General features: G+C 40.2%; 3 protein-coding genes across 5 annotated transcripts; 1 reads left to right on the top strand and 2 right to left on the bottom strand.

Moving 5' to 3' along the window:
• Positions 1-293: 293 nt before the first annotated feature.
• LOC124182103 (armadillo repeat-containing protein 5) lies at positions 294-4,312 on the bottom strand. 2 transcript variants are annotated; one of them, XM_046568921.1, is made up of 7 exons: positions 3,840-4,312; positions 3,531-3,751; positions 2,932-3,362; positions 2,417-2,690; positions 2,012-2,196; positions 1,675-1,936; positions 294-1,604 (listed from the first exon to the last, which is right to left on the bottom strand). In XM_046568921.1, exons 1-7 carry the CDS (start codon positions 4,092-4,094, stop codon positions 671-673), a joined length of 2,562 nt encoding a protein of 853 aa, XP_046424877.1. In that variant the 5' UTR covers positions 4,095-4,312; the 3' UTR covers positions 294-670. The 2 variants fall into 2 exon arrangements, with proteins under 2 accessions (XP_046424877.1, XP_046424879.1); XM_046568923.1 differs by having other exon boundaries at positions 3,154-3,362.
• A 1,219-nt stretch (positions 4,313-5,531) lies between these two features.
• Positions 5,532-12,736, top strand: LOC124182100 (active breakpoint cluster region-related protein). Its single transcript, XM_046568917.1, has 13 exons — positions 5,532-5,983; positions 6,119-6,599; positions 6,856-7,084; positions 7,156-7,435; positions 8,624-8,803; positions 8,887-9,102; positions 9,172-9,291; positions 9,376-9,620; positions 9,753-10,014; positions 10,100-10,382; positions 10,516-10,786; positions 10,860-11,031; positions 11,100-12,736. The coding sequence occupies exons 1-13, from the start codon at positions 5,870-5,872 to the stop codon at positions 11,493-11,495; spliced, it is 3,249 nt and encodes a 1,082-aa protein (XP_046424873.1). The 5' UTR covers positions 5,532-5,869; the 3' UTR covers positions 11,496-12,736.
• Positions 12,737-12,992: 256 nt separating this feature from the next.
• On the bottom strand, positions 12,993-19,459 carry LOC124182105 (tyramine beta-hydroxylase). Of its 2 annotated transcripts, none has more exons than XM_046568927.1 (10): positions 18,758-19,459; positions 16,649-16,802; positions 16,395-16,541; positions 16,052-16,299; positions 15,574-15,727; positions 14,807-15,070; positions 14,263-14,493; positions 14,006-14,134; positions 13,738-13,912; positions 12,993-13,613 (listed from the first exon to the last, which is right to left on the bottom strand). In XM_046568927.1, the coding sequence occupies exons 1-10, from the start codon at positions 18,787-18,789 to the stop codon at positions 13,486-13,488; spliced, it is 1,662 nt and encodes a 553-aa protein (XP_046424883.1). In that variant the 5' UTR covers positions 18,790-19,459; the 3' UTR covers positions 12,993-13,485. The 2 variants fall into 2 exon arrangements, with proteins under 2 accessions (XP_046424883.1, XP_046424882.1); XM_046568926.1 differs by lacking the exon at positions 18,758-19,459 and adding an exon at positions 16,889-17,222.
• Between the last annotated feature and the right edge of the window lie 246 nt (positions 19,460-19,705).

Here is a 19,705-nt window from a genome sequence, read left to right as displayed (position 1 = left end):
AAGTTTGTTACACGGTTTCAATGGCACTGACAATGACTACTGGTTATTCGTACTGTTGCGTATAATTGCAATAATACGACGATACAATACGGGAATTCAATTTCACTGTAATGATCATCTTTAGGAAACATTGCTTCCTAATTTGTTTTGTGCATGTATTTGAAAAGTTTGAAAGTAGAGTTGACTAATTTATACAGGTTCAACATATACGTGTAACTTGAAACGTTCAATTGAAATGAATAATTTTCACGACTTATGTTGACATGCACGATTCTGGGATGACTGAACAAGGATTCTATTTATTATATTACATTTATTGTTGTCACAGATGTCATTTACCTGCATCAACATGCTTACAATTATCAATTTACAATTACCTTAGGATTCAGGTCACTCTTTGAAAAATCTTACTAATATTACTGTCAAATTTATGTAAGCTGTTCTATTTCGCTTGAACTGTTGTTAACAAGCTTTGTCCCTATTCTACTTAACTTTCCGGTATTGCCTGCACATCTCGGAATTTTTCATATCTCTTTGACTTCCATTATTTCGCATTACAGCCCAATATTTCTATTTATTATTTAATAATATAAGTGGCCGTTAATTTGGGGCGACATTGTGTAGAGCAAACCATTCAATGAATTGCTCTCTATTCTTTGCCATGAATCATTCAATGACAAGAAAGTCCAGTTTTTAGTACTTGTTCGACATCATCGATGAACAGTGCAAAATGCTCACTTTTTGAAAAATCCTCAAATGCGTCCAATTTCTCAGATTTGGTGGATTTCGCGGTTAAAAATATTTTTATACAACCAAGTCTAAGCTCATGGCAGGAATTGGTACGTGCCCAGTGCCATGTTCGACTAATATTTTGAAAATTGATATTTAAAAGGGATCGTTCTATCAACGATTCAAGAATATCTGGCATCAAAAACTTATCAGCTAAAAGTACAGCGTCTAGTAGGGATTCGATATTTCTTTCATTATATGGGATACCATTTACTGCTAGTAGTAACGTATCCAGACCTTCTTTGGACGTATTCTTCAGGTGTACCCTGCGTTTACCAGACTCGTAAAAATTTCCTTCTAACATTGCGGAGAAAACCTCAGATTTTTGACATAGAATGTACCGATACGCATCTACGGTAGTTCCATCGTCTAGCTCAAACGTCACTATTGCAGGCTTTAAATGATTTTCTAAATTCTTAGCGTAGTCAATTCGAGCCACACCTTCCCCTTGGCTTCTATCGACTAAGTCTGGCCGGATGTCTAGAGCATTCGCCAACCGACAAACGGCGTGGATTGCATTTACGTGCAAACAGTGCCTTTTGTCAGCCAAGACCCGAAATACCAAAGTTAAGCCATCGTGCGTTTTCAACAGGATTCGAAGTGAATCCTTGGACTGTATTAAATATGGAATCGACACAGCTATAATGAATTTGTGAGTTTCTTGGCCTCGGAGCAATATCGAAGCAAGTTCGCCGAGGGCACAGCCCGTTTCTGCCAATGCACACAGCTGCCGAGTGTACTGCTCTGAACCGCGCATAGTTTGCAGTTCGAAGATGAATCCTTGCTTCAACAGTGTGACCAAATAGGCTCTATTCCTGAAATGTGAAAAAATTCACTGTTACTACGGGAATTCGTCAAAGCTCATATGGATAAAGATCATCTTGCCTAATAATTCTAGCTAGTATTCTCGATGCTCTACTATTCTTCGTTGTTCGAATATAAGCGATCAATGGCTGGATCATTGCAGGGTCAGCCAGCTTGTCAACTGGTTCATCTGAATGGCTCAAACGACTTAGCAGCGATAATGTCCATACGTCAGCTTGTTTCCTCATCGTCGTCATTTTGAAAGCATCACCAAAGTCGTTTGACTCTGCTGCAGATTCCAGAATGATGGACGAGCAGCTTTTTGTAGACTCGACCTCGTCATCTAACTCAGTAAAAATGTTAAATGAGCAATATATATTCTCTGGAACGAATAATGCATGTTTCAATCGTTTAGCACCTTCATCATTTTCAGCACATTCAGTATCGCTGCATACTGGACTGTAGTTTTCTTCGGCGCTGCTATCTGTTTTGTTTGTATCATCCTCAAAGAAGGATTGGAGGGGTGGTGTGCTCGGTGGTGATGAACACATACTTCTAGCACTTCCTGGACTCCAGTCACCTTGTTTGTAGTCCAAGCTGTACCTGGTATTTCAATAACTATCGTAGCCGGTAATGTGTTTTGAGTTTAATCATTATTTTGCATTGAACACGTAATAAATGATGCGGGTATTTGAATAAAATGAAGACTACTGTTTCACATTTGCGGGATCAACTATTACGCAATTTACATTGAATTCAATGCGATGATTTTCTCAGATGTATCATTGTTTAGCCCTACTGGGTATGTTTTGGCACAACTCACCGTCCAAATTCGCTCCTGTTAAATTTGGTCTCTGTTCTATGGCTCAAAGGACTAGAAGCACTTCGTTTTTTTGTTACATATCGTTCTGCATCATCACCCGTACTTTCTGCTGTCATTTCTTGCAGTTTCATAATCAGTACATCCAACAAACCATTTTTTATCATTTTCAAAATGCTTGGATCATCATATATGAACTGTGCTAGAGCATGTAACAACATAGGATGATATCGGTCGTGTTCTGGTCTTTTCAAAATTCCCAGCATGACTTCTAAACCTACAGAGCAGAAATGAAAAATTTATAATTTCATCACGACTTTTTACTTTCTGACAAATGTGATTTCAGTGCAATGGCAACAAATCGCATTATTATCATTGACGGCAATCGCAATATATTTGTAAATTAAGAATTTGGTTCCAAAACACCTTCCCAAGTATGACTGCTGATTGTTACAACCCCATTGGCAGCCAGTCGAAGTCATAATTCTTGAGTTTTGGACCTCTGAATTTGAACTCACCAGTACTTGATCGTACTCGAGCGCGATTAATAGCCTCTCGACAAAATAGACACAGACTTCCCAACAATTCCCACAAAAATTTGCTATCTTCAGTTATTGACGATACAATACATTCAACAGCACCCAATGTTCCCAGTGATGGTCGATACTCCGCAATTTGAGAGAGAACATACAAGCATTTGATAGCCATTTCATTCTTTTTTTGGCTGTGATCAACTATACATTTAAACCCTTCCTGTAATTGAGAGCCACATCGTGGGTCCGATGATTGAACAAAGGCAAGCATAGCTTTCAGACAGACATGGATTAACTCTTGGTTACTCTTTTCTTCTTTTTTTTCATTGGTGAGAACAAATATAGTTGTTATCTCACGAAACGTTCCCACCTCTAGAATTTCTTCACGACTGCTTTTTGTTGAGGACCAAATATTCCTGGAAAGCAGTAATGTTGAACTATGAGTACAATGGTAGAAACGAACCTATGTTAAATATATGTGTACAGTAATGTTTTTGGCAGAGTACAGTTGAAGTTACTAAAGTAATATGATATACTTTATTACCGACATAAAGATTCTTTGTAAAGCCCAAGAGTTTCTTTACCTGATAGCTCTAACAGCTGTAATTTGAACACGTCGAATTGTCTTTGAGGATTTCAACACGTTGGTAATAATTCTAACAACACCTGCTTGGCACAAAGCTCTAGCATGCCACGAACATTCGGCCAGATTTCCAATCAATCTGCAAGCACGACATTGAATGCTCTGTGACTTATTATTTTTCAAAAGATTCGTCACCTCGGAGGCAGGGTTTCTGCTGCGAAACTGAGATCAAATTTTTTGAGATTATATAAAATATTCGGTCAATTACGAACTTTTCCGTGAAAAATTTGACAACTAAGAAGAGATTCACCTCGATCCTGACGTATGTGTGGAGGCACATGTTAGCCAGGACGCTCAACAATAGATCCAAAATCTTGAGACTATCGGAGTGAAAAAGTTGAACTAATAAAAGAAGACCTCCGTCCAAGACAAACTGTTTTTGACATTTTGAGTCTCTCTTCAAAAGTGTCAATGACGAACAAATCTCGGTCTTTGAATCTGACTTCAAATCCTTGATCAGGTTGAGGCTTAATTGCCTGTCATTTTTCTCACTGCTAGTTGACATTCCTAACCTTAAACAATTTTTTTTTTTTTTTTGACAACGTCAGGCAAGCCTCGGGAAGTGTTCTTAAATATTTTTTATGGGATTCTCGTAATACAGTTTGCTTATTTTCCAGAATTTTTTTGAGCGCTGCTCAGGTGAAAAACATTTGAAGTTTATTTCTTCATCCTATGACAGACGCCGAACTTTCAACGTCAACTCGACATTGCAAAGGAGATACAAGATACTGTTTAGCATTAGAAGTATACAAGATCGCGGGAGTTAATTTCGGAACGCACTCGAACCGTGAATAAATTATGACATCGACTAAAAAATGCTAAAGACGGTGAATCGTGTTTATTTTTTCAAAACAAAGGAAATTGTGCCGAAAGCGCGGAGGCGTTACAGTTTGAACAATGAATGATTTACTTCTTTGGGTGCGTTCCGTAATTAGCTGGCAGCTAGCAGGGCTGAAAACTCCCTAGGACAGAGGCAGAGCTATCTACGAACTGGCCATCGCAAAAGAGATGAAAGATTATTGATAGTTCTGATACCTATTATCGGAACGCACCCTTCGTACAGTGTGCATAAACGGCGAGGAGACCCCCTCAAAGCTCGTGAGTCTTGATTCTGATTTTCTTTTTACTAGCGAGAGCAGTGATAAATACTGTCTAGACCAGTGGTGACAGCTTCAATCGGAAAATGTTCTTTTCATCGGAGAAAACAAAATCCGAATCTGGCCCCGGGCCCATGTAACTCGTAAGTTTTGTAGGCAAAAGGACAAAATCTTCTATATTCGGGGAGTTCATTCAGTCGGAGAATCCTCCAGGGATGATTTGCAGCCACATGGGTCTGTCTAGCGGTTGATTATGATGTATTTAAAGTGAGGAATGTGTCTAAATAACCGTTAGTAAACGGAAATATTTACGATTGTACCCAAGAAAATCAAAATCTGATCAAAAATGAATTCAATGAGTGCCGTGGGCTAACGTAAGAAAAGTTCCCCAGACAAATTTGTTGTGGCTTTCCCGGCACGGATTTCGTTATTGCGTAGTGGGGGTTTCACCAAAGACGTCCGTAGGCAGGGTATGGACACTCAACAGTTTTTGAGGAAAATTATTCGTCGGTGTGGACTGGGCTATAGCCAACATAATAACAGTTTTCACTAACAAAATTATAGGAATTTCATATTTTTTCCCCCAATAGTTGGTACATGTTGATTACGACGACCTCTGTTGATACTTACAAACAATAATCAAACCTCCTTCAAACAGTTTATCATTAACATTAACTTCATACAAGCCAATTATCAAATCTCCAGAGGACGCCTCGATATGTCAGTGATACCACTTAAACTTAATATATGGGAATTTTACATCTTATTGTTGTGGTATGGCCCTGGTCCACTGCGCTTGAATAAGGAGTGGAGGGGAGGTCTAAGTGTCCATACCCTGTCCGTAGGTGTTGTAAGATGACAGCCGACTAGTCGGGCAGGTCGTGAAGATTTTTCTGATGGATCATCGTTGACCGATTGCTCGTTTGCGGTCAGCTCACTGGGATTCAGTTCGCTGTACACAAATTGAGTAATAGCAGGATTTCGCGGGCTACAAAGTTCCCACGTCACGTTCATGACGGCAATTTTCTCCGAATCCGATAAGATTCCCAGTCTGCCTTGAGGAAATCGTGAGTTCCACGGAAAAGCGCCCACCAAGTGGCAACATATCGCGGGGGTCTTGTATATACAGACGTACGCGCGATGTACGCAGGCCGAGTGATTTGAGATAGTTCATCTATAAGTGATGAGCGTATTTGGTGACTTTCAACGGGTATGGGTGCAGAGATTCCCGGACAGCACCCTGCCTGCCGCTTGGGAGGAGGACGTCCGTGCCAACCTGGTGAAACACAAGCAAAAGGTGAGTAACGTCGTGGCTTATTTGACTCAGTGCACATTTAGACAATGATTTTCTGTCATTTGACAAGTGTCATCGCTTTGGCTATTGGTCGCATGCACAATCAGTATTAAATTTGTCACGCTCTGTACTTGACAGGTCACTGCGCTACGGGAGGAGCTTGAGAAGGAAGAATTTTATGTAGAATATCTAGAAAGACTGTTAGCTGATGTAGAGCGTCACAAACAATTATCCAATTGTCCAAGCTTTGCAGCTGTGGAAGAAAAAACAACAGCAGTTGAAGCCCAGATTAAAAATAGTTACGAAAATCTTGAAAACAATTTACAAAATTCCGATAAACTAACCGGCTTACGCTCAGCCCTCGAATCCTCTGCTCCGTCTCTTCCACTAAGAGAGGATATAAGCAAGCTCCAAGATAAATGCGTGTCTGAATTAAGCTCAACGTTGAGTTCTTGCAAACGGCCCAGGAGCGAGATTCCAAGAAGTCCTGAAAAGGTGCTTGAACTTAGGAGAAACAGCAATCCAGATGTTCCTAGTAATTATGTTACCGTTATCGAAGTAACTGGTAGTACGAAAAAAGACAAAAGTGAAGAAGTAACCAAAGATGGCGACGATAAAGGTAATGCAACCAATTTCTTCATTCAGTAATGTCAATACTGCATTTGTTCTAGACATATTTATTCTTGAAGTATGGTTTTAAAATAGCACACATAACAAATTATACGATAATAATTGTAGGGTTCTTCGGTACATTTTTTATCGTTTTTCTTTGTTCTATTTTTTCATTTAGTGGAGTATCTTCGAAAATTGCTTGGCTACATTTAAGGCTGAATTTAATTTAAAGGTGTTATAAACTTTTCATGTTGTTTATCTAGAATCTGAGAATACAATAAATGAAGAAGCCGAAGATGGAGATTCTGAGGCATCAGATGATGAGCCACTCTATGATTCAGTTGCTTTGGATCCGACGGGAGAATATGTTTACATTGATGCACGTGTTGCCCCACTTACTAATAGTAATCGAGTACCTCTTCGAAGGCCGCCGTCGCTCCCTGACTCACCTGGGAACCAGAGCAATTATGTCAACATTGACTATTTTATACAGTATGGAGTTTTGTAGTCACATATATTGACAAGCAAATATTGCATTATTGAAACAACTTTATCTCTTCCAGGCACAGGGCAGCTATGGACAGCGAGGACGAGGAGGGTGCGAGTCCGGCTCCCCCAATCCTACTCCGTGCACTGAGCACTGACAATGAAACAGGAAGTAGTGATGCAGAGCCGCTCAGTTTGAGTGAAGGAAGCTTAGAATCCCCCACACCTACGACACCACGAAGACATGACAAGGGTGGGGAGCGAGATGACGATCGAACGTCAATGGTCAAGTGCATCATAAATTCCGTCGTTGACAGTGAAGCTGTTTATGTAGAATGTCTTTCCGTCATGCTGCAGGTGATATTTTATGATACAGTAAAATTTGAATCATATTTGAGATATTTTGAGAAATCATCAAAAAGATAGGTATCTAAAAGACCCTTATCCAGCTTCGGAAATGTTCGAAAAACAATATGGTGCAAATAAAGATTATATATAGCTTTCTAGCAGAAAAGCGTTCTAAAAAATCAATTTTACGATGTTCTAGGAAAAATGTTGATGTTTAATGAAAATGTACGTGTGTGCTACATATCCAAAGTTGACCTTTTTCAAGGTTTTTGGTTGAAAACACATTTTTTTGCACTTCTTTGAGTGATTTTTCTATTAGCGCAATGGATCAATACTTTGATTTATATATACACAAAGTTTAACGTCATACTACATCACATATTTGTAAAAGAACGTGCTGCTCCATTGCACTGATTCACAAATTAATGAGAGAACTGCAAAAAATAATGAGTTCTCAGCCAAAATCCCGTCAAAGATCAACTTTGATCATATAGGATGAGTCATTCAATGTGTCGAGAATGGAAAGGGCTTAGTTGACGCGAAGTCACGCACACAATTCATAGCACTATATATTTATTTATTTATTTATTTATTTATTTAAAGATTAACGGGACATATCCTTGTACATAAAATAAGATGTAATACGATATATAAGCATTAGGTGGCATGGTAGTGTAGTGTAATTTACAAAGAAATGACGATTCATACTTCACTAAAGCTCTAGAGAAGTTACTTATAATATGAAAACTAGTGATGTATGGATCAAACCGATTTACATTCTCATTATATGATGCTAACAGATGGTTGATTACAGAGTAATTACGGAGTTTCTGTGTATGTATCAACGGTAAAGGTAATCATGTTAGAGTAATATTAATTTGGAGAGATCTCATAGCTTCTCTGATTGGCTGGAGGGGCGAACTTTGCATTAACTATGCTTCTCCCATTCTCGATATATATCGAGCAACTCACTCTGTATAACACATGCATACATGTTTATTAAACATCCAAATTATTGTTACAACTGTACAGAACTAATCTTTCAGAGCGTGCATGTATCTATTCAATGTATTTATATGAACCATTTTGTTATTCAACCATTTTTGAGGCTGGAAAAGGCCCTTACGGGAATCCATTCTTTCACAAGTCAAAGTGACAGGTTTAAAATAAATTGTGCGTTTTTGTCTTCTTTTGTAGTATATGAAGGCTATCAGAGCTACATTGACAACATCGCAGCCTGTGATTTCGGAGGAGGAGTTTGGCACAATGTTTTATAAAATTCCAGAGCTGCATGCGCTGCATAGAGACTTTTTGGAAGGTTTGCGAAAAAAGTCGGAGAAGTGGGATTCCCGAACTACGATTGGAGAGCATTTCAAGGTGCCTACTTTTTATTTCATACTTGATATACCTTATTGAGGTGGATGAATATTTTGACAATTATTTTAATGTATTCCTATCAGGTGATGGCAAGCAACATTGGCCTTTACGGAGCTTTCTTACACAATTATGCCCGTGCCACGGATACTGTGCGCCGATGCAGTGCCAATTCCGCTCAATTTGGACAGATCACAAAAGATATTAGACTGAAAGGCCTACCTAAGGGACAGGGACTCTCCCTGGAAGATCTCCTTCACAAGCCCGTTGCCCGTGTTCAGAAGAATGCCTTAGTACTGCACGTGAGTAGTCGTCTTTCATTCAATTTCCGGTAAAATCAAACGAATTCATCATGGAAATGTCGATTTCAGGATCTCCTTAAGCACACGCCGTCAAATCACGCAGATCACACGCCATTGTCCGAGGCCTTGGCAATGACTAGACACTTTCTTGATGAATTTAATATTATTCAGACAAAATCTATGTTTCCTGTAAGTGTTTTGACCCAATTTCCTTTGCGTATCACATTTAATTCAAAATACCTGATGAGCCTAATGTGATTCTAACTATTACAGAGCCATGACCGAGCCCAGAGAAGACTGGTTAAGAATTCGTTTGTCGTCGAACTTGCAGATGGGCACCGTAAATTGCGACATTTATTTTTGTTCAATGACGTTATTGCCTGTGCAAAATACAAGGCTTCTGGAAGAGACAAGTTCACTTTTGAACTGAAGTGGTACGTTCCTCTAGGTGAGGCCCTCGTCTCGGAAGATAGTGGCGAACCGCGAGAGACAAGTCCAGCAAACGTTGTTGCTCTCAGGTATACATATTTTGTAACACATAATAACACAAGTTTTATTTTTCCTAATCATTAGATGGTTTTATGCCTATTTTTGTTTATTACGGCACTATACAGTATGCACAAACTATAATATATTTCTCTTCGAGATAGATCTCAGGCATGCACGGTAAGGGACCAAATTTTATGGGAAGAAAAGAACGATGAGAAGAGAATTAGGATCGGTGGAAGAGGGTCGGAAAAACATCGGAAAAAATTGGCTGAACTTGAGGCTCAGCTGGTACTGGCTTCCCCAAATCTTGTTCTACGGGTTGCGCATAAAGGGCAACACCGTGCCCACAATTCGTACACTTTCTTTCTCTCCAGCGAATTTGAACGTGCGCAGTGGGTCGAGGCTGTTGAAGCGTTACAACAGGTACTTTGAAACAGCAAAATACTTCTGAATCAAAATAATTGAATTAATTAAATTTCACTGACCATACTGGCAAATCAATTGTTAGGGTGGCCAACCTCCAGGGCCATTGCCGTTATCCATGTATGAGCTCCAGGCGTGGGTTACTGCCTGCCGGACTTACCTGCAAACTGATATGGGCAGTTACCTTCTACGCTCGGGACGAGACGAAAGTCTCTTATTGGGTGATTTGCATATTACCCTACTCGGACTCACACCTCCTGGATTGGACAGGCCTGGGGATCTCTATGTAACGGTGGAAGTCGACAGCTATGGCCACTATTTCAAGCGGGCCAAAAGTCGGATTGCCAGAGGTCAAGCACCAACTTGGGGTGCGTATAGTTCCATTAGGGCAGGCATTAGTACATACTGCAATAGTACTATGCTAGATGACATTTTTAAAGCACTATCTATTAAAGGATACTTTGGTTGGTACGGCATAATATTTGGTTGATTCCCATTTAGGTGAGACTTTCGTTGTTGAATTAGAAGGAAGTCAAAACGTAAGGATTCTATTGTACGAAGAATTTGGTTCGAGAGCTGTACTAAGAGGTAAATGTACACAGCGACTGAGTAGATCATGGCTTCAGTCCGAACAAGTTGAGAGAGCCTTGAGTCTAGGCCCTGCGACGCTTGATGTAGTACTAAAATTTGTTCCAAGCGAAGTAACGCTACGAAGAGTACCTTCCGCTAAACCCCAAGGGCTGTTTGGTGCAAAGATTCAACAAGTTTGCAAGTCAGTAATACATAAAACAGACACGTTTAGACTAGGGTTTTTATCAATTTACGTAAACATCAATTTATTTCAGGCGAGAAAAACGCGACGTTCCTTTCATAGTGACTGCCTGTGTTCGCGAAGTTGAAAGACGGGGAGTTGGCGAAGTCGGATTGTACAGAGTGTCCGGTTCAGCTTCTGATTTAATCAAACTTCGAAAATCATTCGAAAGCAACGCTTACGAAGCTGAGCAACTTCTCAAAGAGGTAAATTGGTGACAGTATGAATTCGCATCTACAGTTGGACAGTCAGCTGATCCGATTCATAATTTCAGGTGGACGTTCATTCAGTAACCGGCGTTTTGAAACTTTACCTCCGTGAAATGCCAGAAGCCTTATTCACCGACGCACTTTATCCTGCCTTTCTTGAGGCCTTCCAGACCGGAGAGATGACTAGGGTAGCTGCTTTAAAAAGAGTCCACGAAAACCTGCCGCCTGTCAACAGAGCCGTCATTGACTTTCTCCTGTCTCATTTGATTCGTGTCAACAAACACGAGGCACAGAACAAAATGTCCCTGCACAATTTAGCTACCGTATTCGGACCTACACTCCTGCGACCCGGTACTCATTCCCGCGCGGATCCAAAGAGTCGAGACCCTCTTGCCGCTGGAACTGTTGACGTTATGGCTCAGGCCGGGATCTTATATTGCTTCCTTCAAACGCACCTGTAACAAAATCAATCACTCTAGTCCAAGATTGGCGACGTACAATTGACGTGTACGCTATCGACGCTTTACGATAGATGACAGGAATTCAGTATTTTTGGGTTTCGTTATACGTTTTTTTTTACAGATTTTTTTTATACGATCTATATTACGGACGGAAATGATGTAGCATTTGATTAGTTATACGGATACGCCGCATAATTCTATATCCTAATATATTATATAAATATTATAAAATAATTCGAATTAGTAATATCAGGATTGAATATTTAACCACTGGCAGTCGAAGAGCAACGAGTTTGGCTGCTTCTACAAGGTAAATTGAAGGTACTTTGATAAATGATGATGAAACGCGTCGTGAGGTCTTTTCACGACGACGATCTGAAATGATTAGATACTACATTATATTTTTTACCATGGACTTTTCTGCGGCCAATACTGCCAAAGTGTGCTTGTGAGAATTTTTCTATTTTATGCTTTGTAGTGGTTTTCTTCCTTTTGATTTTTATTGCTATTATCATTTTCATCATCTCTCCATTTGATTATTCCATACGCGAAACTTTATTTACAAACTACCAGGTACGAGAAAGGTATTTGTCATAGTGAAAGTTCTCACGTACATATTTAATTAATAACGAGAGAAAACCAGTGTTCATGCGTCTTCTACCAGTTGTGTACAATGTTTTGTAGTGTAGTTATGAGTACCGGGTGTAATTTGGATGATTCCGTTCTTTTCTTTTTGCGTCAAAAGTTTTGGGTGTCTTGCGTTTACGCGCAGCTAGTGAGAAGAAGAAAAGTTTATTAATAAAATCGAAGGAAGACACTCAGAAAAACGGAAACAATCGGATAGAGAAAGATCTGTAAAGACAATTCATTCTAATTTTTAATGCGCATACACCGTGTATTATAATACCGTATAATATATTACATATTTTTTAATTTTATACTATATGATCACAACTAGATAAGCAATTGGCGTGGCCGTCATTTTGTAATATATACCTACATACATATACATATATATGTGTACGTAACACACACTCGTGTTTGGATTTATGGTATAAGATGAGAGTCAATCGATTAATCTTGTAACGATAATGTTGCCGAGATCGCGTAGCTAAGTACGATCTGAAATACGTAATGTACACATTTATACCGGACAAATTATACATCTATATATTATATATAAACATATAAGATATGAATATTGTATCAATATACATCATTTATATAATCTTTCCGCAACTTCCGTTGTTTTTTATATATGTATCGATTTTTTCCATCCAACTAGATCGTTTGGATGAATGAAAAGCATTGTTTACAAAACTTTGATAAGGGGAAGGCGAGCAGCCTCGGGGATTTCCTGGGGCGTTTGGCAACTTTGCTTTTATCAGGCTTCTTTGATAGAGTGCTTTCGCGTTTTCTTACTTTAGTGCACACTCGTTTGGAAACAAAAAGCGAGTTTTATAAACGTCTCAGCATCGTGTTAGCTCTTCAATAATTTTCCACATGAATACGCACTTTACATGTCCTTGGCCCATGTTTCCTTTTGTAAACGAAAACGTATTGTTGCCTTGAATCGTTTACCCAGAACCAATATTTTTATACACCTACACTGAAAGTCCGAGCTGAATCATTTACTTCAGCGTGATAACGTCCTATAAATACCTAAACCTGGCATGTGTTTCATCCACGACAAACAAGCCAGATAATAATTGCGGCAGGGAAAAAATAATTTTATCAAATTTTGCAACATAGAAACTTCTCAAAATTTAATACATCAAATCTCAACTGATCACTGAACGAAAATTTTCTGTTTTATCACATTCACTTTTATTGATACATTTTCGCATTTTACAGGACAATTCAAGGACCAAATGGGGTACATATTTTTGCAACGAGTGCATCTTCACACATGAATCTGAATAATATATTTATTTTACGGCATACGTTTCTTTGAAGTCTTCAAGTGTATTCTAATTATATTCCGTAATGATTATGCGTTTTCGTAGATACCGAGGCAGTCACGAGCTGGTGGAGACAAGGGCAACCGGATCGGTGTCAACGCCGCGTTTTCCCACAGCCCTGGAAGTCGGGAGCCATCCGAGCTGTTACATTGCATACCTGCGGGAAGGAAGAAAGCGTCGACATCGTCCAAAGAGAATGTTAATGATCAGCTATGGAACTTGGACCAAATCGTCCCGTGAACCTGGGTCCTGACCAAAGCCGCAGCTTCATTACCACGTACTTAATGGCGCGGCCATGTAAAGATCGTGGAGGGCTGCTATGCGGACCCTGTTCCATTCGATGCTGTGGTAGTTCTCTGATATTCCCTTGGCGTTCGACGTCGGCTGGTTCTCCCAGTCTCGCATGTAACGGAAGTAAGTCCTAAGCGCGTCGCTGCTAATCGCGCTTTTGCACACCTGGATAAGTTACGCAATTTAACGATCGATTTGCGGTGGTTACAGATATTATTAGCATTCTCAATGTAGTGCAAGTTCGACAATCGTACTTACCTCTAGTCTCGTACTCGGATAATAGTGAATGTAGTTGACGCACATCTCGTCCGATATCGCGAATCCACCCAACGTGACGTTGGACCTCTTCAGACTATTGTACGTGCACGTTGTTATCAAAGAATCCCCCTGAAAGTGGGTGCTGAGTACAATAATCTATATGTTTTTGTTACGAAGTATCGAGATGCGTAAAAAGGAACAATAATAATAATAGCAGTAACAGCGATAAATTACACGCTTCGCCAAGAAATACCTACGGGCAAAACGGTGATGGGTTTGGGGAGTAGTCTGATTTCCTGAAAATGGGTCGAGTAGTGATTGTCGTGGTTCAGTATCGGTAGTTCAATTCCGTCCCTTACGTGACGAGTCGCGACCTGCGTACCGAGCAAATGGGTGTGAAGCTGAGACCCGAATATTTTTATTCCTTCCCTGGGCAAACCAACTCCGGTACATTCCGCTATGCAGTGACCCGAAAGAGTGAAGGCTTCCTAAACGGCAAATTCATTAATATTGGTATATGCGACGTGTGTAGAAATAGATTCTGAGATGTTAGATTTTTATATTTCCGAAGTTTCGATCGATCAAGTTTGATCGAGAATTCAATTTAACGCAGATTTTTAGTTGAAGTCACAAATTGTTCAGTAGTAAATTTATTTAAACTGTGGTTGGTGAGCCGCCCAAGAGAATAAGATATGCCACTTAGTTAATTTAAACATCGCGCGAGTATCCGTGACATCTTTATTTTTTAATCAAACCTAATCGATCGAAACTTCAGGCTAATTAAGGTACATAAATTCTTACCTGCCCGGGTGGTATTGCCATCTTGTCCGTGTATTCAAGACCGAGCTCTATTACGCCCGCATCGTACTTCCGAAGGGTTTTTGTGAGAACAAATTGAATTCCCGACGAATCTACCTGGCCTGAATGTAACTCGGGATTGTTGTAATGAACCTCGAGCATTACATGGCGATTGAAATCCTCACCGCCTATCGGAAGACCAGCTTCATCCGGGTAAACGAATGCCTCCGCCCCCATTGCCCAGGCCGCCAGTACCTTTTGACACACCTGCAATCGCCCAAGATGGTCAGTTCAAAATAAAAGGTATTTACAAGTTGATTGGAATCTCTTGATCGCAACTTGCCTAGTTTCTAAAAGAAAAAAGGCTCATCAATGCCGCAGTACTTCGACCACCCTGATGAAAATGATTCCTACGATATTCAACGAATTTTTAGGGAAATTGGGCGATTTCGTGTATAAAATTTTGTGAAAAAAATTATTTTCATACAAAATTATAAATATGCATAGTTTCTCATAAAAACTTATAGATTTCTCATCAAAATTTGTATTTTTTCTGTAAAAAATCTACAAGCTACTACAATTTTTAACAAAAGACACCAATTGTTTGGGAAACACTATGCATATTTAAAATTTTATAAGAAATAATACAAAATGTTACAATTTCTGTAAAAATTCGTAATAGTAGAAATTTTCACCTGGACACCAATCTCGTCGAAAAATTTCAAAGAAATCGTTGAGCTACAATAAAAGAAACGAATCTTGTACTTCACCTTGGTTTCCTCCGGTCGATCGGGATGATTGCACGGGCCGGCGTATGAGGGAATAGATCTTTCGGGGGGCCCAGCGCAATGGAATATTTCCATATGATGAACAAGGTGCTCATTGCCCGGTTGAATCACCGGTCCGAACTTGAGGACGTGGTGCCTGTCGAACAAAAATCAATCGCATTATCACTATAACGCACGTAATACAATATCTCATTATTCCAGTCCAGAAACGATCGACATGGATCGGAAAAAATTCAGGAAGGTTCGGGCGGGTCCGGAAAAAACTGGGACTAGTTCGAGCGGGTCCGGCAACCGTCGATGCTGATTAGAAAAAAATCGGTCGGGTTCAGGTATGTACAGAAACGGTAAAAACGCGTGAAAATGAACGCATAAAAATCAGAAGGGTTCAGACGGGTTTGGAAACGGTCGAAACGAGTCGAAAATAATATCATCTTTTCTCTCGATTTGTTTCTTGGCCTACCTGTCTCTCAAGGAGGAGGGAAGCTTGTGAACGTTGCACCAGTAGGTCGTTTCATCGCTGGGTACCTTGACCTGGCTTGCCAAAAGTTCTAATGTCCAAGCGTCGTTCGGGACCGGCGCTGCGCGGTGAACCACCCTGGGTAGTTGAGCCCTGGACATCCCCGTCACCTTGGCGTCGGAGACTTGCAGACCCGCGATGGAGTACAAGGGCCCTTCGCCTTTCAACCAGACAATGTGCGTCGTCCCATCCTGATGGGTAGTATGTATAAATCCGTCGACATCGAATAATTCTTACAAGTGATATAAAACTTTTGTTTGTATCACGGCAATTGTGATGGTCATACTTCGATAACGTAGTCCTCGTTGTCGCAGGTGTCAAATTTTCTTGTATATGAAAATTTCGTCACATTTCCCCGCTTTTTCCATAAAAAGTCTTTGCAGTCTTGTTGATCGTCGACGCTTATTTTACCGTCTTCATCCGCCCAAACGTCCTGCAGGAAAATATTTACTGTACGTCCGGAAGAATTTCATGCAATAATATATAGAAAAAGTAACGTCGATATTGGGTAAAAATCGGCTAACTAGCCAAACGTGTTACTTGTAGGTTTATTTCCCGATGCCAGCCTGACCACAAAATGCAATAATCAGCCGGGCTCTTCTCGCCGTAATCAGAGAATCCAACCGCAAACCAGGTGTTATCTTCACCGACATAGTGAACTTCTACCATGATCGTTTCGTCCGTCAGTTCGACCCTAAAAAAATGTTTCGTGTCATGTTATATCAGAATTTGATGTATTTTTCGGAGTCGGTCGGTTTACTGCAGGTCGAAAAAATGCACCTCCAGTGAAACGTCACATCGGAACCCAAGGGTATCGAATGTACGCGGTTGCTTTCCGTCCCTCTTTTTGATAGTTTAATGGTATTTTCAATCGCTGGTTGCCCATGATTGGACTGGGAGAGACTCGTCGTAATTCCTACAGCGAGAAGCAGCAAGAATAACATTTTCATGTTTGCGATGCGGGACGTGATACTTTGATAAAGTGATCGATATACTTCGCGAGTAACAGATTAATTATTTTCTAACTTATTTTCTGGGTAAGACGATGCAGCTAGACTTATGAAAAGAGCAAACTTCGGCGTTGGGAATCGCGACCTCGTATTCGGTACCAAGTTCGAAACGAGACTCAAGACTGCCGCGCATCCGACGAGCGTATTTCCACCCCGACAATGTATAGGACGTCGACGAAGACGGGGATACAGATCCTGCGGACGCCTGCGCTTCTACAGGATCGCGCATCTTCAGCGATTTTTATCCAGAAGGTATCCCAAGCCTCGGCCTTTATAAATATGTTATATTGTATTATTAATAAATTTGGCCTAATATTTTTTTTACTAAAAGTTGAAAATGCTGGATAATTTGTTGAAAATCATCGCGAGCAATAACAATTTGAACGCGACTCGTCATGGTTATACGTATTTTCATCAATGTAATCAACCATGAAATTAACTCCAATTACGCGAAGATTGCTTGATCGCTTTGCTAACGATAAGCGAAGGAGTCGATTAGACGAGGTTTTGCGGACCCGGATAACTGATATTGTTGGAGTTGCGTTAGTACGTAGATTGAAGCGTTGCTGAAATTCTAACTATTGAGATTCGGCAGCTTATACGATTTTGCAATATTAAAACGGGCGAAGGTGAAGTGAAAAAAGGATAGCGCGCAATCCTCCTCTACCACGCGTTTGAATCGCGTGAAAGCATGAAACTCCCGAACGTTTCGACCTCATTTCATTAGGAGAGTGCCGTGAATAATATGCAAGTACGAACTGCCAATGGACCCCAGGGCACATTCCAACGGGGTGATATTGCATTCCTTCGGGCTGACGCGACGTTTAAGAAACCGCAATCAAGAAATTCCTCGGTTATGAATTTCGTTTCCGTTATACAGAGTCATCTATACAGCTGCCGTATACACATATAGATCACAAGATCTTTTCAAGATTACACGTTAGCTTCTCAATCCGATAGGGGATGACAGCTTCCAATTTATTTATTATATATGTATAGGTGTAAACATACATGCAGCTGAATATATCAATGGGAAAGACAAACATTGAACTGCAAAGATACATAAATCTTCTCTGCTACTGTGTCATAAAGTGTTTCGCAACGTGACGCAATGCTTGACACTACGTTTTATATGTATGCACGTGTATATATAGAAACAGATCTGCGTCCACACGTATTGCATTGTTGTGCTAGCATTTCCAATTATTGAAAAAGAAACTAGATTTCCTCTTAACTACTCAACTTTGAAACAAACTATCCTCAAGCACCAGCTGCCAAATAAATGTTGTTTTTTTTTTTTTTTTTTTTTTTTTTTATACAGTACGATAGTCGGTTGCTAAATTTAAAAACGCAAAAATAAACGCCTGCGGCGGAAAATATATTATACTTATAGATATTCGTAAAGCCATATCATACATATACAGTATCCAATAATCAAATATTATTTGCTTCCGCTACATTTGCATCGGTAATCGATCAGAACAATCAGGTATATGTGTTATATTTAATGATCAATCGCGCTTAGATGAATTATTGTAACTTAACACGCATTCAGGCGCTAGTTGGCAGCGATTAGCAAGCGAATCGAATGAGATAAACACGACGACACGACAGCTTTCGGTTTTGCTTGCATACATACCTATGCGTGGACTTGAATGTTTTCGCAAGCATTATTGTGAAAATCAACTGTATTTTTCTTTACACATTTTTTATGTATGCAAATGCAAACATATATCTGTACTTTTATAGCTAATTCGTGCATACAAGTTGCCGAAGATCAAGGATTCAGGTTATCCGTACATACAAACACGTCGCACTGACTACACAAATATCCAGTTACAGTGGAATAATTAAGATCGATTAAGATCATACGCCATACATGCATGAGCCGTTTATTTCTATTGACTTAACTAAAGATACATGTATAATGTATGTAATGTATGATACGTATCTGGCGTCCCGCCTTCTTCAAAACCCTACAACCGGCTCAATAATTTACTAATTTATACTTTAAAGTTCCGCGTTGTGACAACAAGGATCGTTCAGATACGCGCAGGTGTGTGTTTGTCGGGGAAAACAACCTTACCGTAATAATCTCCCCAAAAAAATTGTCTGAAAAGTTACTAAATATCAACAGTTATTCGGGGAATCCCCGTGACGTAAAATTACTACAATTCTCGATTTAAAAAAAATCGCATTCTCACGTCAATTAACGCATCTCGTCTAATTCGCATTGTCAATGGTAAGAGGAAAAAGAAGAGACCTGTCAGAAGACATTGAACTTCCTCGCCTCGCATCATTGCCTCCCTAGAAATAAGAAAAAGTTTCTGCCGGCATAGTTATTCGTTTACGTATGAATGTAACATTGCAGCACACGACGTCGGACGGTGAAACAGTGAAAAATTTGCGATCACATAGATTGTCGACAAGTCTCGTTCAGCGTCGCATCGGCACGGCATATCAGGGCCGTGTTACCGCGTAGCGTCGTTGCCAACCGAGAAGGTCGGCGGCGTGCGGCAAGGAGGGGATGGCAGCGGGTTCGAGCGGCTGGGGGGGGGGGGGGGGGGGGGGAGCGACAAGGAGGGGA

Source organism: Neodiprion fabricii, chromosome 5 (assembly GCF_021155785.1).
Source record: "Neodiprion fabricii isolate iyNeoFabr1 chromosome 5, iyNeoFabr1.1, whole genome shotgun sequence".
Taxonomy (NCBI): Eukaryota; Metazoa; Arthropoda; class Insecta; order Hymenoptera; family Diprionidae; genus Neodiprion; species Neodiprion fabricii.
The sequence above is the reverse complement of the archived record's forward strand: the minus strand, read 5'-3'. Positions and strand labels throughout refer to the sequence as shown.

Excerpts from the sequence above, each read along its gene's own strand:
- LOC124182105 (XM_046568926.1), bottom strand. The coding sequence starts at position 17,058 with ATGAAAATGTTATTCTTGCTGCTTCTCGCTGTAGGAATTACGACGAGT. Across the intron at positions 13,913-14,005 it reads ATCCGAGTACGAGACTAGAG|GTGTGCAAAAGCGCGATTAG; the intron begins GTAAGTACGATT and ends TAACTTATCCAG. Across the intron at positions 13,614-13,737 it reads TTACATGGCCGCGCCATTAA|GTATGCAATGTAACAGCTCG; the intron begins GTACGTGGTAAT and ends TCCTTCCCGCAG.
- LOC124182103 (XM_046568921.1), bottom strand. The coding sequence starts at position 4,094 with ATGTCAACTAGCAGTGAGAAAAATGACAGGCAATTAAGCCTCAACCTG. Across the intron at positions 3,363-3,530 it reads ACAGCTGTTAGAGCTATCAG|GAATATTTGGTCCTCAACAA; the intron begins GTAAAGAAACTC and ends ACTGCTTTCCAG. Across the intron at positions 1,937-2,011 it reads ATGTGCTGAAAATGATGAAG|ATGACGAGGTCGAGTCTACA; the intron begins GTGCTAAACGAT and ends TTACTGAGTTAG.
- LOC124182100 (XM_046568917.1), top strand. The coding sequence starts at position 5,870 with ATGAGCGTATTTGGTGACTTTCAACGGGTATGGGTGCAGAGATTCCCG. Across the intron at positions 7,436-8,623 it reads GTCTTTCCGTCATGCTGCAG|TATATGAAGGCTATCAGAGC; the intron begins GTGATATTTTAT and ends CTTCTTTTGTAG. Across the intron at positions 10,015-10,099 it reads CTGTTGAAGCGTTACAACAG|GGTGGCCAACCTCCAGGGCC; the intron begins GTACTTTGAAAC and ends ATCAATTGTTAG.